The 15,916-nt window shown below is 54.1% G+C and overlaps 1 protein-coding gene across 2 annotated transcripts in view; it reads left to right on the top strand.

Moving 5' to 3' along the window:
- Nucleotides 1-15,916, top strand: part of LOC137335874 (cGMP-dependent protein kinase 1-like) — a 146,544-nt gene that overhangs the window by 91,437 nt on the left and 39,191 nt on the right. For both annotated transcript variants that reach the window (XM_068001372.1, XM_068001371.1), the window contains exon 3: nucleotides 9,340-9,453. In XM_068001372.1, coding sequence (XP_067857473.1) covers nucleotides 9,340-9,453 — 114 coding nt within the window. The remainder of the gene's footprint in view (nucleotides 1-9,339; nucleotides 9,454-15,916) is intronic.

Here is a 15,916-nt window from a genome sequence, read left to right as displayed (position 1 = left end):
AGCCCGTCCCTCCGGTCCCCTAACAATCCCATTGATAGCCCATCCCTCCAGTACCCTAACAATCCCATTGATAGCTCATCCCTCCGGTCCCCTAACAATCCCATTGATAGCTCATCCCTCCAGTCCCCTAACAATCCCATTGATAGCCCATCCCTCCAGTACCCTAACAATCCCATTGATAGCTCATCCCTCCGGTCCCCTAACAATCCCATTGATAGCCCATCCCTCCGGTCCCCTAACAATCCCATTGATAGCCCATCCCTCCGGTCCCCTAACAATCCCATTGATAGCCCATCCCTCCGCTCCCCTAACAATCCCTTTGATAGCTCATCCCTCCGGTCCCCTAACAATCCCATTGATAGCCCATCCCTCCGGTACCCGAACAATCCCATTGATAGCCCATCCCTCCGGCCCCCTAACAATCCCACTGATGGCCCATCCCTCCGGTCCCCTAACAATCCCACTGATAGCCCATCCCTCCGGTCCCCTAACAATCCCATTGATAGCCCATCCCTCCGGTACCCGAACAATCCCATTGATAGCCCATCCCTCCGGCCCCCTAACAATCCCACTGATGGCCCATCCCTCCGGTCCCCTAACAATCCCACTGATAGCCCATCCCTCCGGTCCCCTAACAATCCCATTGATAGCCCATCCCTCCGGTCCCCTAACAATCCCATTGATAGCCCATCCCTCCGGTCCCCTAACAATCCCATTGATAGCCCATCCCTCCGGTCCCCTAACAATCCCATTGATAGCCCATCCCTCCGGTACCCGAACAATCCCATTGACAGCCCATCCCTCCGGCCCCCTAACAATCCCACTGATGGCCCATCCCTCCGGTCCCCTAACAATCCCACTGATAGCCCATCCCTCCGGTCCCCTAACAATCCCATTGATAGCCCATCCCTCCGGTCCCCTAACAATCCCATTGATAGCCCATCCCTCCGGTCCCCTAACAATCCCATTGATAGCCCATCCCACCAGTCCCCTAACAATCCCACTGATGGCCCATCCCTCCGGTCCCGTAACAATCCCACTGATAGCCCATCCCTCCGGTCCCCTAACAATCCCATTGATAGCCCATCCCTCCGGTCCCCTAACAATCCCATTGATAGCCCATCCCTCCGGTCCCCTAACAAACCCATTGATAGCCCATCCCTCCGGTCCCCTAACAATCCCATTGATAGCTCATCCCTCCGGTCCCCTAACAATCCCACTGATAGCCCATCCCTCCGGTCCCCTAACAATCCCATTGATAGCCCATCCCTCCGGTCCCCTAACAATCCCATTGATAGCCCATCCCTCCGGTCCCCTAACAAACCCATTGATAGCCCATCCCTCCGGTCCCCTAACAATCCCATTGATAGCCCATCCCTCCGGTACCCGAACAATCCCATTGATAGCCCATCCCTCCAGTACCCTAACAATCCCATTGATAGCTCATCCCTCCAGTCCCCTAACAATCCCATTGATAGCCCATCCCTCCGATCCCCTAACAATCCCATTGATAGCCCATCCCTCCGGTCCCCTAACAATCCCATTGATAGCCCATCCCTCCGGTCCCCTAACAATCCCATTGATAGCCCATCCCTCCGGTCCCCTAACAATCCCATTGATAGCCCATCCCTCCGGTCCCCTAACAATCCCATTGATAGCCCATCCCTCCGGTCCCCTAACAATCCCATTGATAGCCCATCCCTCCAGTACCCTAACAATCCCATTGATAGCCCATCCCTCCGGTCCCCTAACAATCCCATTGATAGCCCATCCCTCCGGTACCCGAACAATCCCATTGATAGCCCATCCCTCCAGTACCCTAACAATCCCATTGATAGCTCATCCCTCCAGTCCCCTAACAATCCCATTGATAGCCCATCTCTCCGGTCCCCTAACAATCCCATTGATAGCTCATCCCTCCGGTCCCCTAACAATCCCATTGATAGCCCATCCCTCCGGTCCCCTAACAATCCCACTGATAGCCCATCCCTCCGGTCCCCTAACAATCCCATTGATAGCCCATCCCTCCGGTCCCCTAACAATCCCACTGATAGCCCATCCCTCCGCTCCCCTAACAATCCCATTGATAGCCCATCCCTCCGGTCCCCTAACAATCCCATTGATAGCCCATCCCTCCGGTCCCCTAACAATCCCACTGATAGCCCATCCCTCCGGTCCCCTAACAATCCCACTGATAGCCCATCCCTCCGGTCCCCTAACAATCCCATTGATAGCCCATCCCTCCGGTCCCCTAACAATCCCATTGATAGCCCATCCCTCCGGTCCCCTAACAATCCCATTGATAGCCCATCCCTCCGGTACCCGAACAATCCCATTGATAGCCCATCCCTCCGGCCCCCTAACAATCCCACTGATAGCCCATCCCTCCGGTCCCCTAACAATCCCATTGATAGCCCATCCCTCCGGTCCCCTAACAATCCCATTGATAGCCCATCCCTCCGGTACCCGAACAATCCCATTGATAGCCCATCCCTCCGGTCCCCTAACAATCCCATTGATAGCCCATCCCTCCGGTCCCCTAACAATCCCACTGATAGCCCATCCCTCCGGTCCCCTAACAATCCCACTGATAGCCCATCCCTCCGGTCCCCTAACAATCCCATTGATAGCCCATCCCTCCGGTCCCCTAACAATCCCATTGATAGCCCATCCCTCCGGTACCCGAACAATCCCATTGATAGCCCATCCCTCCGGTCCCCTAACAATCCCATTGATAGCCCATCCCACCAGTCCCCTAACAATCCCACTGATGGCCCATCCCTCCGGTCCCCTAACAATCCCACTGATAGCCCATCCCTCCGGTCCCCTAACAATCCCATTGATAGCCCATCCCTCCGGTACCCGAACAATCCCATTGATAGCCCATCCCTCCGGTCCCCTAACAATCCCATTGATAGCCCATCCCTCCGGTCCCCTAACAATCCCATTGATAGCCCATCCCTCCAGTACCCTAACAATCCCATTGATAGCCCATCCCTCCGGTCCCCTAACAATCCCATTGATAGCCCATCCCTCCAGTACCCTAACAATCCCATTGATAGCTCATCCCTCCAGTCCCCTAACAATCCCATTGATAGCCCATCCCTCCAGTACCCTAACAATCCCATTGATAGCCCATCCCTCCGGTCCCCTAACAATCCCATTGATAGCCCATCCCTCCGGTCCCCTAACAATCCCATTGATAGCCCATCCCTCCGGTCCCCTAACAATCCCATTGATAGCCCATCCCTCCGGTCCCCTAACAATCCCATTGATAGCTCATCCCTCCGGTCCCCTAACAATCCCATTGATAGCCCATCCCTCCGGTCCCCTAACAATCCCACTGATAGCCCATCCCTCCGGTCCCCTAACAATCCCATTGATAGCCCATCCCTCCGGTCCCCTAACAATCCCACTGATAGCCCATCCCTCCGCTCCCCTAACAATCCCATTGATAGCCCATCCCTCTGGTCCCCTAACAATCCCATTGATAGCCCATCCCTCCGGTCCCCTAACAATCCCACTGATAGCCCATCCCTCCGGTCCCCTAACAATCCCACTGATAGCCCATCCCTCCGGTCCCCTAACAATCCCATTGATAGCCCATCCCTCCGGTCCCCTAACAATCCCATTGATAGCCCATCCCTCCAGTACCCTAACAATCCCATTGATAGCCCATCCCTCCGGTCCCCTAACAATCCCACTGATAGCCCATCCCTCCGGTCCCCTAACAATCCCATTGATAGCTCATCCCTCCAGTACCCTAACAATCCCATTGATAGCCCATCCCTCCGGTACCCGAACAATCCCATTGATAGCCCATCCCTCCGGTCCCCTAACAATCCCATTGATAGCCCATCCCTCCGGTCCCCTAACAATCCCACTGATAGCCCATCCCTCCGGTCCCCTAACAATCCCACTGATAGCCCATCCCTCCGGTCCCCTAACAATCCCATTGATAGCCCATCCCTCCGGTCCCCTAACAATCCCATTGATAGCCCATCCCTCCGGTACCCGAACAATCCCATTGATAGCCCATCCCTCCGGTCCCCTAACAATCCCATTGATAGCCCATCCCACCAGTCCCCTAACAATCCCACTGATGGCCCATCCCTCCGGTCCCCTAACAATCCCACTGATAGCCCATCCCTCCGGTCCCCTAACAATCCCATTGATAGCCCATCCCTCCGGTACCCGAACAATCCCATTGATAGCCCATCCCTCCGGTCCCCTAACAATCCCATTGATAGCCCATCCCTCCGGTCCCCTAACAATCCCATTGATAGCCCATCCCTCCAGTACCCTAACAATCCCATTGATAGCCCATCCCTCCGGTCCCCTAACAATCCCATTGATAGCCCATCCCTCCGGTCCCCTAACAATCCCATTGATAGCCCATCCCTCCGGTCCCCTAACAATCCCATTGATAGCTCATCCCTCCGGTCCCCTAACAATCCCATTGATAGCCCATCCCTCCGGTCCCCTAACAATCCCACTGATAGCCCATCCCTCCGGTCCCCTAACAATCCCATTGATAGCCCATCCCTCCGGTCCCCTAACAATCCCACTGATAGCCCATCCCTCCGCTCCCCTAACAATCCCATTGATAGCCCATCCCTCTGGTCCCCTAACAATCCCATTGATAGCCCATCCCTCCGGTCCCCTAACAATCCCACTGATAGCCCATCCCTCCGGTCCCCTAACAATCCCACTGATAGCCCATCCCTCCGGTCCCCTAACAATCCCATTGATAGCCCATCCCTCCGGTCCCCTAACAATCCCATTGATAGCCCATCCCTCCAGTACCCTAACAATCCCACTGATAGCCCATCCCTCCGGTCCCCTAACAATCCCATTGATAGCCCATCCCTCCGGTCCCCTAACAATCCCATTGATAGCTCATCCCTCCAGTACCCTAACAATCCCATTGATCGCCCGTCCCTCCGGTCCCCTAACAATCCCATTGATAGCCCGTCCCTCCGGTCCCCTAACAATCCCATTGATAGCCCGTCCCTCCGGTCCCCTAACAATCTCATTGATAGCCCGTCCCTCCGGTCCCCTAACAATCCCATTGATAGCCCGTCCCTCCGGTCCCCTAACAATCCCATTGATAGCCCGTCCCTCCGGTCCCCTAACAATCCCATTGATAGCCCGTCCCTCCGGTCCCCTAACAATCCCATTGATAGCCCATCCCTCCGGTCCCCTAACAATCCCATTGATAGCCCGTCCCTCCGGTCCCCTAACAATCCCATTGATAGCCCGTCCCTCCAGTACCCTAACAATCCCATTGATAGCTCATCCCTCCAGTACCCTAACAATCCCATTGATAGCCCGTCCCTCCAGTAACCCTAACAATCCCATTGAAGCTCCTGGTATTTCCCCAATTTTCTCCCCCTTTCCTGAAGGTCCTACTGACTGGGGTCCTGTGCCATGGGCACCAGCGAACCTCCAGTCCTTCCAGCAAGTGGCCATTCTTTGTATCTCAGCCCAGATAGATGTCGTTGGCATTGATTTGAAAAGGGAGGACAGAGCCTAGCCTGCTTCTGCACTAACCTGACCTACACCTCTATCTGGGGTGAGATGGAGCCCCTGCTGATATTTTTCGGCCCTGACCATCTCACAGGTCAGTAAGACCAACTGTAGCACACCAGCTATGAGTGCCTAAGACAGCACAGACCGAGAATCAAACCAAGGACTGTCTGACCCATTGTACAGAGTTGGTACATTTACCCACTCGACCAGAGTCTTTATTTTATCTGTACATTGAACATAATCTCGGTGGGATAAACTGTGGATATCCATGCAGCATCATTGGGTGACCCTCATTAGGCAGTCTAGCATTTGTGTTAAATAGTTCCATTCAGCACACAATGAAATGGAGTGAACTGGCTGACTTTGTGCTGATTTATGCAATGTTTTTTTGTTTTCTTTCCAAGTGTTTCTGTCTCAAACCACTGTCTCTCTGTCAACTCCATATGGCACCCATCAGCAATCATAGCAAGAAATGGGATTAGATGCCAAGGAAACATGAAGAGCAAAGGGTAATGACTCTGTCTGAAAGGCAGTCAGCTACTTCCTAATGAGCTGAAATTCAGAGTGACCTATTTCAAATCCAATTAGATTATGATTACAGGATGGAGGAGTGTATTTGTCATGAGAACCCCCTCCCTCCCCAGTCAGACTGGATTCAATGTGCAGCACCCAGTCAGACTGACAGTGAAAAGCTATGCATCGTTCTTCGGCTTGCCTGAGGCTCAGATTAAGAGCACACTCTCGCTCTGCTCAATGTCCACGTACAGAGAGGAGGCTGGCCATCTTTTACCAAGCCCAAGAACTGGACAGTGGACAATTCTGGGTGGAGAGGGCCAAGCCTCATTGAGAAAAAACATTCTTAAACATTGTATTTAGGCAAATTATTCCAACTATTGTGGAATATTATTGCTGCATTTCAGTTTGATTCCCGGCTGATTTCACAGTTGGAATCAGTCAGGTTTTGACTTGTTACCATAAACCTTACAATACTGAATAGAAATAATATTCCGAAAAGCACATGGAAACTGATCAAAAGCTTGAAAATCAGGACTTTTGAGCTGCTTGGTTTACAATAAAAGGCAGCAGGCAGTTGAAAAGAAGCTTTGAAACATTTCTGGGTAAGGTTCTTGTATAAACGCACGGTTTTCTTGTTTAATCCGTCTCCCCCTCCGCCTCGTCTCACTTTCTATAAAGCTGGCCTCTGTCTTCTGAATCTCCTCTCATGGGATTCTTTATATTTAAATCAAATCAAAAGGAAGAATTGTGGTTGGTAGAGACGAGGAGCTGCAGCTGGATGAGAAGGAAAGCCACTTGATGCAGAGTACAGGACCGGAGAGGTAGGGACAGACCCACTGGTAACACTCCCAACCTGCCACCGTGCTGAAGTGTCGAGCCCATCTGTAGCTGGACTAGAATCCTTGCTGGCCAACGGGATTTTCAGTTCACAATCCGAGATAGAAAATGTTTTTGTAGTTGCAAAGTGTTTGTGGTTCGAGATTTGTTATTATGTGAAGTGAAGGTGTATTGCCCAGACCATGGGTGCCGACTGGGGGATGCAGTGGGCCAGAGATGTAAATGTGGGTTATATAGTTCGATTTATGTTCTGGAGTTTCACCAATTCTACTTCAGGGTTTGGAGAGAAATGTTACTGAATGTAATCTTCACCTTCCTAGCTGTCTTATCTATCTCAGTGGAACTGTCACACTTTGTATAACTCACTTACAGATCACAACTGAAGAATTTTTTTCAAAAAATGCACCAAAAGAGAAAAAAGCCAGTAGTGTCCTTCTATTTTTTTCTGACCTTGACTCCCTCCCCAAGAAGACACAAGTAACTGTCAATTTAAAGAGACGTTCAACATGGAAAGTCCATGAGAGATCTGATAGCATATTAGTAATAATACTGTTTACATTTCTATAACATCTCACTGCGTGTGAACGGTCCTCGGTTTAACATCTTAAGTGAAAGATGCTGCCTGAATGTTAAAGCTTGAGGGCTTTCCTTGAGCTAGAGGAGTTGGTTAGAGGCCATAATAGGGCAACATGGTCCATGGAGGTAAGAGGCCTGAGAGGCCAGATGGCCTCTTGTTTCACCTTGTTAATGTTTTCACATTGATTTGATGGGCTGTGCTGTTGTTTGGAGTGAGGACCCGCAGGAGATTTTCCCTAATCCTTGGCAGGGTCTGTGTGCCACCTGTTGCTGCTGCTGCACCTGGTTAATTCCCCGTCTGTTCAGATTCAGCTTCAAAGATCCACATTCTGCCAGCTTGTTGTCCAAGCCTGATGTGTGGAATTAAAACAGCACAACAGAGAGAGCCATTGATCCTTACTGGAGATCATCGGCCAACAGCAAATCCACCCGCCCCGATGAACATTTTCAGTTGTGTTGTCGTACCCCCGCCCCTGATCTTCCTTACACCTTCCTCACCATCAGACTTCAGCAAGTGGGCCAATGTGGTTCAACTTTAGAAATCTCTGGTCAGGCCTCTGCTGGAGGATTGTGTCCAATTCTGGGCACCGCACTTTAGGAAGGATGTCAAGGCCTTAGAGAGGGTGCAGAGGAGATTTACTAGACTGGTACCAGGGATGAGGGACTTCAGTTATGTGGAGAGACTGGAGAAGCTGGGATTGTTTTCCTTGGAACAGAGAAGGTTAAGGGGAGATTTAATGGAGGTGTTCAAAATTATAACTGGTTTTGATAGAGTAAATAAGAAAAAACTGTTTCCAGTGACAGGAGGGTCTGTAACCAGAGGACGCTGATAATCAGCAAAAAAAACCAGAGGGGAGAGGAAGGTAAATTTTTTTATGTGAATTATGATCTGGGACACACTGCCTGGTGGATTCAATAGTAACTTTCAAAAGGGAATTGGATAAATACTTGAAAAGGAAAAATTTGCAGGGCTATGGGGAAAGAGCAAGGGAGTGGGACTAATTGGACAGCTCTTTCAAAGAGCCAGCACAGACAGAGATGGGCTGAATGGCCTCCTTCAGTGCTGTAAGATCTATGATAATTACTGCACCACGACTATCCATCAGACAAGATTAGTGAAGGGTGCACACACACACACACACACACCCTCTCGTTGCAGAGTACGTGCACCTTTGTCTATCAAGGCACCTTCCAAATGTCAGTGTTGGTCTGAGTGAGCAGTGATCAAGCAGGGTTGTGTTGATTGAGTGTATTTGGACCACTCTTTTCATCCTAGGAGTGTGAAGAGGATGGGTGCACACTGGCACTTGTCACTTGCAGCTTCGGATGTCAGTAGTCCAAATGTATTCCGTGGGATTACGGGTCACAGCTGTTAGTGACAGTCCCTCCCTCTGCCCAGTCTTTGTGTGTACAGGTCCAACAGCTTATTTTCATTCTTCTTTACACTGCATGTGGTCAAAGAATGATGAGATATATTTTGTTTTTAGTGTTATTGAACAAACTTGATTCTGCCCATATGTTCCTCACGTATATTTAAAGGGCTTTACATTTGGTATAATTCGCCTGAGTTTGTAAAAGGGGTCCTGTGTATGTTTGTGGAGGGGATTTATGTGTGTTCATGCATGGTGTGGTCAGTCCATGTAAAGGGGAAACCAGTGGACAGGAGGTTCCTTTGAAGATGCTGACCAGAACGTCTGAATTTTGCACTGAGTTTCCAAATTGAGAGCAGTTTTCCCCTCTGCAATATAACTGTGTCCCGTGTTTATGTCTCTGCTACTGAAAGGACTCCATTCCCATGAAATGTCTGCTCAGTGCAGCTGTCTGACATGTGAGTCTCGGTGTAAGTGACTGATGCTGCCTGTCTGTCTCTCTTCATAGAGGGGAAAGTGGAGGTGACTAAAGAGGATGTGAAACTCTGCACAATGGCGCCAGGGAAAGTGTTCGGAGAGCTGGCCATTCTCTACAACTGCACCAGGACAGCAACTGTTAAAGGTAGGTGCGAGCTGGCCTGGCGGGGAGGGGCGGTGCTTGGGACCAGCAATTATCCTGGTGAGAGCTGGAGGTGTGAGAGGGACCTTACTTGTAAGTGATGAGAATCAGAAATACTTGAAGTGGCTGAGGGGGGGCACATGGTGCATTGGCGGTGGGGGGGGCCCATGGTGCATTGGCGGAGGGGGGGGAACCATGGGGCATTGGCGGGGGGGGCACATGGTGCATTGGCAGAGGGGGGGGGCCCATGGTGCATTGGCGGAGGGGGGGGAACCATGGGGCATTGGCGGGGGGGGCACATGGTGCATTGGCAGAGGTGGGGGGCCCATGGTGCAGTGGTGGAGGGGGGGGCCCATGGTGCATTGGCGAAGGGGGGGCACATGGTGCATTGGCGGGGTGAGGGGGGGCACATGGTGCATTGGCGGAGGGGGGGGGAACCATGGGGCATTGGCGGAGGGGGGGGCCCATGGTGCATTGGCGGAGGGGGGGGAACCATGGGGCATTGGCGGGGGGGGCACATGGTGCATTGGCGGAGGGGGGGCCCATGGTGCATTGGCGGAGGGGGGCCATGGTGCATTGGCAGTGGGGGGGGCCCATGGTGCATTGGTGGAGGGGGGGGGAACCATGGTGCATTGGCGGAGGGGGGGGGGGAACCATGGGGCATTGGCGGGGGGGGCACATGGTGCTTTGGCAGAGGGGGGGGGCCCATGGTGCATTGGCGGGGGGGGGGCACATGGTGCATTGGCGGGGGGGGGCACATGGTGCATTGGCGGAGGGGGGGCACATGGTGCATTGGCGGAGGGGGGGCACATGGTGCATTGGCGGGGGGGGGGGCACATGGTGCATTGGCAGAGGGGGGGCACATGATGCAGTGGCGGAGGGGGGGGGCCCATGGTGCATTGGCAGAGGGGGGGCACATGATGCAGTGGCGGAGGGGGAGGCCCATGGTGCAGTGGCGGAGGGGGGGGGGCACATGGTGCAGCGGCGGGGGCGGGCCACGGTGCAGTGATGGAGGGGGGGCCATGGTGCAGTGATGGAGGGGGGGGGATATAGTGCAGTGATGGAGGGGGGGATATAGTGCAGTGATGGAGGGGGGGGGTATAGTGCAGTGATGGAGGGGGGGGATATAGTGCAGTGATGGAGGGGGGGGGTATAGTGCAGTGATGGAGGGGGGGGGTATAGTGCAGTGATGGAGGGGGGGGGTATAGTGCAGTGATGGAGGGGGGGGGATATAGTGCAGTGATGGAGGGGGGGGGTATAGTGCAGTGATGGAGGGGGGGCATGGTGCAGTGATGGAGGGGGGGGATATAGTGCAGTGATGGAGGGGGGGGGATATAGTGCAGTGATGGAGGGGGGGCATGGTGCAGTGATGGAGGGGGGGGATATAGTGCAGTGATGGAGGGGGGGGGATATAGTGCAGTGATGGAGGGGGGGGGTATAGTGCAGTGATGGAGGGGGGGGATATAGTGCAGTGATGGAGGGGGGGGGTATAGTGCAGTGATGGAGGGGGGGGGGTATAGTGCAGTGATGGAGGGGGGGGGTATAGTGCAGTGATGGAGGGGGGGGGTATAGTGCAGTGATGGAGGGGGGGGGGCCATGGTGCAGTGATGGAGGGGGGGGATATAGTGCAGTGATGGAGGGGGGGGGTATAGTGCAGTGATGGAGGGGGGGGATATAGTGCAGTGATGGAGGGGGGGGGTATAGTGCAGTGATGGAGGGGGGGGATATAGTGCAGTGATGGAGGGGGGGGGATATAGTGCAGTGATGGAGGGGGGGGGGATATAGTGCAGTGATGGAGGGGGGGGGATATAGTGCAGTGATGGAGGGGGGGGGGGCATGGTGCAGTGATGGAGGGGGGGGGATATAGTGCAGTGATGGAGGGGGGGGATATAGTGCAGTGATGGAGGGGGGGGATATAGTGCAGTGATGGAGGGGGGGCATGGTGCAGTGATGGAGGGGGGGGATATAGTGCAGTGATGGAGGGGGGGGATATAGTGCAGTGATGGAGGGGGGGGTATAGTGCAGTGATGGAGGGGGGGGGATATAGTGCAGTGATGGAGGGGGGGGATATAGTGCAGTGATGGAGGGGGGGGATATAGTGCAGTGATGGAGGGGGGGCATGGTGCAGTGATGGAGGGGGGGGGCCATGGTGCAGTGATGGAGGGGGGGGGATATAGTGCAGTGATGGAGGGGGGGGATATAGTGCAGTGATGGAGGGGGGGGGCATGGTGCAGTGATGGAGGGGGGGGATATAGTGCAGTGATGGAGGGGGGGGGATATAGTGCAGTGATGGAGGGGGGGGATATAGTGCAGTGATGGAGGGGGGGGGATATAGTGCAGTGATGGAGGGGGGGGGATATAGTGCAGTGATGGAGGGGGGGCATGGTGCAGTGATGGAGGGGGGGGATATAGTGCAGTGATGGAGGGGGGGGATATAGTGCAGTGATGGAGGGGGGGGGCATGGTGCAGTGATGGAGGGGGGGGGCCATGGTGCAGTGATGGAGGGGGGGGGATATAGTGCAGTGATGGAGGGGGGGGATATAGTGCAGTGATGGAGGGGGGGGATATAGTGCAGTGATGGAGGGGGGGGATATAGTGCAGTGATGGAGGGGGGGGGGCCATGGTGCAGTGATGGAGGGGGGGGATATAGTGCAGTGATGGAGGGGGGGGGATATAGTGCAGTGATGGAGGGGGGGGATATAGTGCAGTGATGGAGGGGGGGGGGATATAGTGCAGTGATGGAGGGGGGGGATATAGTGCAGTGATGGAGGGGGGGGGGATATAGTGCAGTGATGGAGGGGGGGGATATAGTGCAGTGATGGAGGGGGGGGATATAGTGCAGTGATGGAGGGGGGGGATATAGTGCAGTGATGGAGGGGGGGGGTATAGTGCAGTGATGGAGGGGGGGGATATAGTGCAGTGATGGAGGGGGGGGGGCCATGGTGCAGTGATGGAGGGGGGGGATATAGTGCAGTGATGGAGGGGGGGGGTATAGTGCAGTGATGGAGGGGGGGGATATAGTGCAGTGATGGAGGGGGGGGGGTATAGTGCAGTGATGGAGGGGGGGGATATAGTGCAGTGATGGAGGGGGGGCATGGTGCAGTGATGGAGGGGGGGGCATGGTGCAGTGATGGAGGGGGGGGCCATGGTGCAGTGATGGAGGAGGGGGGGCATGGTGCAGTGATGGAGGGGGGGGGCCATGGTGCAGTGATGGAGGGGGGGGGGTATAGTGCAGTGATGGAGGGGGGGGCCATGGTGCAGTGATGGAGGGGGGGCATGGTGCAGTGATGGAGGGGGGGGGCCATGGTGCAGTGATGGAGGGGGGGGGGTATAGTGCAGTGATGGAGGGGGGGGATATAGTGCAGTGATGGAGGGGGGGGGGTATAGTGCAGTGATGGAGGGGGGGGGCCATGGTGCAGTGATGGAGGGGGGGGATATAGTGCAGTGATGGAGGGGGGGGATATAGTGCAGTGATGGAGGGGGGGGCCATGGTGCAGTGATGGAGGGGGGGCATGGTGCAGTGATGGAGGGGGGGGGCCATGGTGCAGTGATGGAGGGGGGGGGGTATAGTGCAGTGATGGAGGGGGGGGATATAGTGCAGTGATGGAGGGGGGGGGGTATAGTGCAGTGATGGAGGGGGGGGGCCATGGTGCAGTGATGGAGGGGGGGGATATAGTGCAGTGATGGAGGGGGGGGATATAGTGCAGTGATGGAGGGGGGGGGCATGGTGCAGTGATGGAGGGGGGGGGCCATGGTGCAGTGATGGAGGGGGGGGATATAGTGCAGTGATGGAGGGGGGGGGGCCATGGTGCAGTGATGGAGGGGGGGGATATAGTGCAGTGATGGAGGGGGGGGGGTATAGTGCAGTGATGGAGGGGGGGGGCCATGGTGCAGTGATGGAGGGGGGGGATATAGTGCAGTGATGGAGGGGGGGGATATAGTGCAGTGATGGAGGGGGGGGCCATGGTGCAGTGATGGAGGGGGGGCATGGTGCAGTGATGGAGGGGGGGGGCCATGGTGCAGTGATGGAGGGGGGGGGGTATAGTGCAGTGATGGAGGGGGGGGATATAGTGCAGTGATGGAGGGGGGGGGGTATAGTGCAGTGATGGAGGGGGGGGGCCATGGTGCAGTGATGGAGGGGGGGGATATAGTGCAGTGATGGAGGGGGGGGATATAGTGCAGTGATGGAGGGGGGGGGCATGGTGCAGTGATGGAGGGGGGGGGCCATGGTGCAGTGATGGAGGGGGGGGATATAGTGCAGTGATGGAGGGGGGGGGGCCATGGTGCAGTGATGGAGGGGGGGGATATAGTGCAGTGATGGAGGGGGGGGGTATAGTGCAGTGATGGAGGGGGGGGGATATAGTGCAGTGATGGAGGGGGGGGATATAGTGCAGTGATGGAGGGGGGGGATATAGTGCAGTGATGGAGGGGGGGGATATAGTGCAGTGATGGAGGGGGGGGATATAGTGCAGTGATGGAGGGGGGGGCCATGGTGCAGTGATGGAGGGGGGGGGATATAGTGCAGTGATGGAGGGGGGGGGATATAGTGCAGTGATGGAGGGGGGGGATATAGTGCAGTGATGGAGGGGGGGGGGATATAGTGCAGTGATGGAGGGCACCAGAGCAGCCGCAGATGGAGACGGCTGGCGACTGGACGGGGGGAATGGATAGACGAACTTGGGCTGGCTCAGGATAGGCTGCAAGGACAACCTCATCACACTAAGGCTACCAATTAGCTGCTGACTGTCTGGACTAGTTTATACGATGGCCCGAATGGCCTCCTTCTATGCTCTATTATTCCAGGATCACACCAAGCAATCTCATTGGCTATTTTAGAACTTAAATGTTCAGTCAAGTTGCCAGAATCCAGTTCAAACATTTCGATTGGACATCCTTGGTTTTAGATCTGGAGGTGCAGTTCTCAAAGGCTAGTTTCATCTGTTAATGTCTGGTTGATAACTTGGATGGAATCTGTTTGATGTTACAGACTGTGATTCACATTAGTTGTCTTCAGATTTTAGCTAGCGAGTGGTGTTAAAAAATTTCTTTTTTTTTTTGCAGTTATGAGGTGACTTTTCATTCTGATCAGGGTGAGGAATGTAAACGCCCAAGAATAGAACTGACTCCTGGCATCAAGCAGTCCCAGGTCACGATGCAGCCGGGGTTATTTGCAGTGACCGTCCGACTACACTGGGCACTAATCCAATCCTTAGCAGGACGATTGCTGCGGCCCCACAGTTGACATTTCCATTCCCGTTGACCGAGTGGGAACGATTTCCAATTTGCGCAAAACTAAAGGGTTTTGTGTTGTGAGTCCTACTTTAAGAGGGGTCCCAACGGGGAGGACGGGGAGGATGGGGAGAACCTCTCACCAGCAGGATGGGAAACGCTCTCCACTCTCTGACTTTTTTCCTCCCGAAGATGAAACCTCTGTTAACCCGATTACCCGTCATTATTCGGGCTTGGTCCATGCCCCTAACTCCTGCGGTATTGGGCTTTGGTGCAGTTTTTCTGAGCTGGCGTGACCTCTCTATCTGAGAACCTGTCTTAGCCGCAACGGCCCTAATGCATTCACCATAAATAGATATAGTGGGTTTCCATGGAAACAATTCTTAACGTGCTGATAAGCACTGAATGTTTGGACTGGAACATTTTTGAAAGATATATTCCTGCGAATGAAATATCTCCAATGGCAGCTGACTAAACAGGCTGACATTGTGGACGTCTCTCACTAACATTTTCTAATCCTCCTGACATTGCTGCTTTGCGGAGCTGCAGGGTGAAACCACAAACCATGTAATCACCGATAAAGAACGACTTTGAAAAACCCTCTGGCCTTTTCAGCTTTACCAGTAAGACCGACTCAGTGACATTTCATTACCACTGGAGAACACAAACTGCTGCACTCTCCCCAATAAAACAAAACACTGCCACAGGTGGAAAATCCCCAGTTCCTCCAACCGCACAGCAGGCCCTTCAACTGAGGTTAACCTTTGCCTGAATATCTTGCCGGTGAGGGCCAGGACCTGGGTCAGTGAGAACCTGCCAAACAGGAGACAGGACTCAAGTTGAGTTAAAAGCAGGTGGAGTCCCAGCGAGGAGTGAATCTATCTTCTCCCTATCAGGACTGCTTCTAAAGAGGGATCCTTGACACCAGGATATTGTATTGCGACTCTTAAAGATTTTTTGGGGAAACTTGTCGATCTATCCTCAACTTATTGGGTTAATTTCTGTGTCAGCTACTGGAGCTGGAGAATTTCCCTGCTCCGCTAACACCGTACTCAGTCGACTCCCTCTCCAGATATTTAACCCACCCAGTGGTTTAGTGCTTACAAGAACATAAGAAATAGGAGCTGGAGTAGGCCATATTGCCCCTCGAGCCTGCTTCGCCATTCAATCAGATCATGGCTGATTTTTGACCTCAACTCCACTTTCCCGCCCGATCCCCATATGAACAGTTTACACT

The sequence above is a fragment of the Heptranchias perlo genome, chromosome 20 (genome assembly GCF_035084215.1).
Source record: "Heptranchias perlo isolate sHepPer1 chromosome 20, sHepPer1.hap1, whole genome shotgun sequence".
NCBI lineage: Eukaryota > Metazoa > Chordata > Chondrichthyes > Hexanchiformes > Hexanchidae > Heptranchias > Heptranchias perlo.
This window is presented reverse-complemented; position numbering and strand designations above follow the sequence as displayed.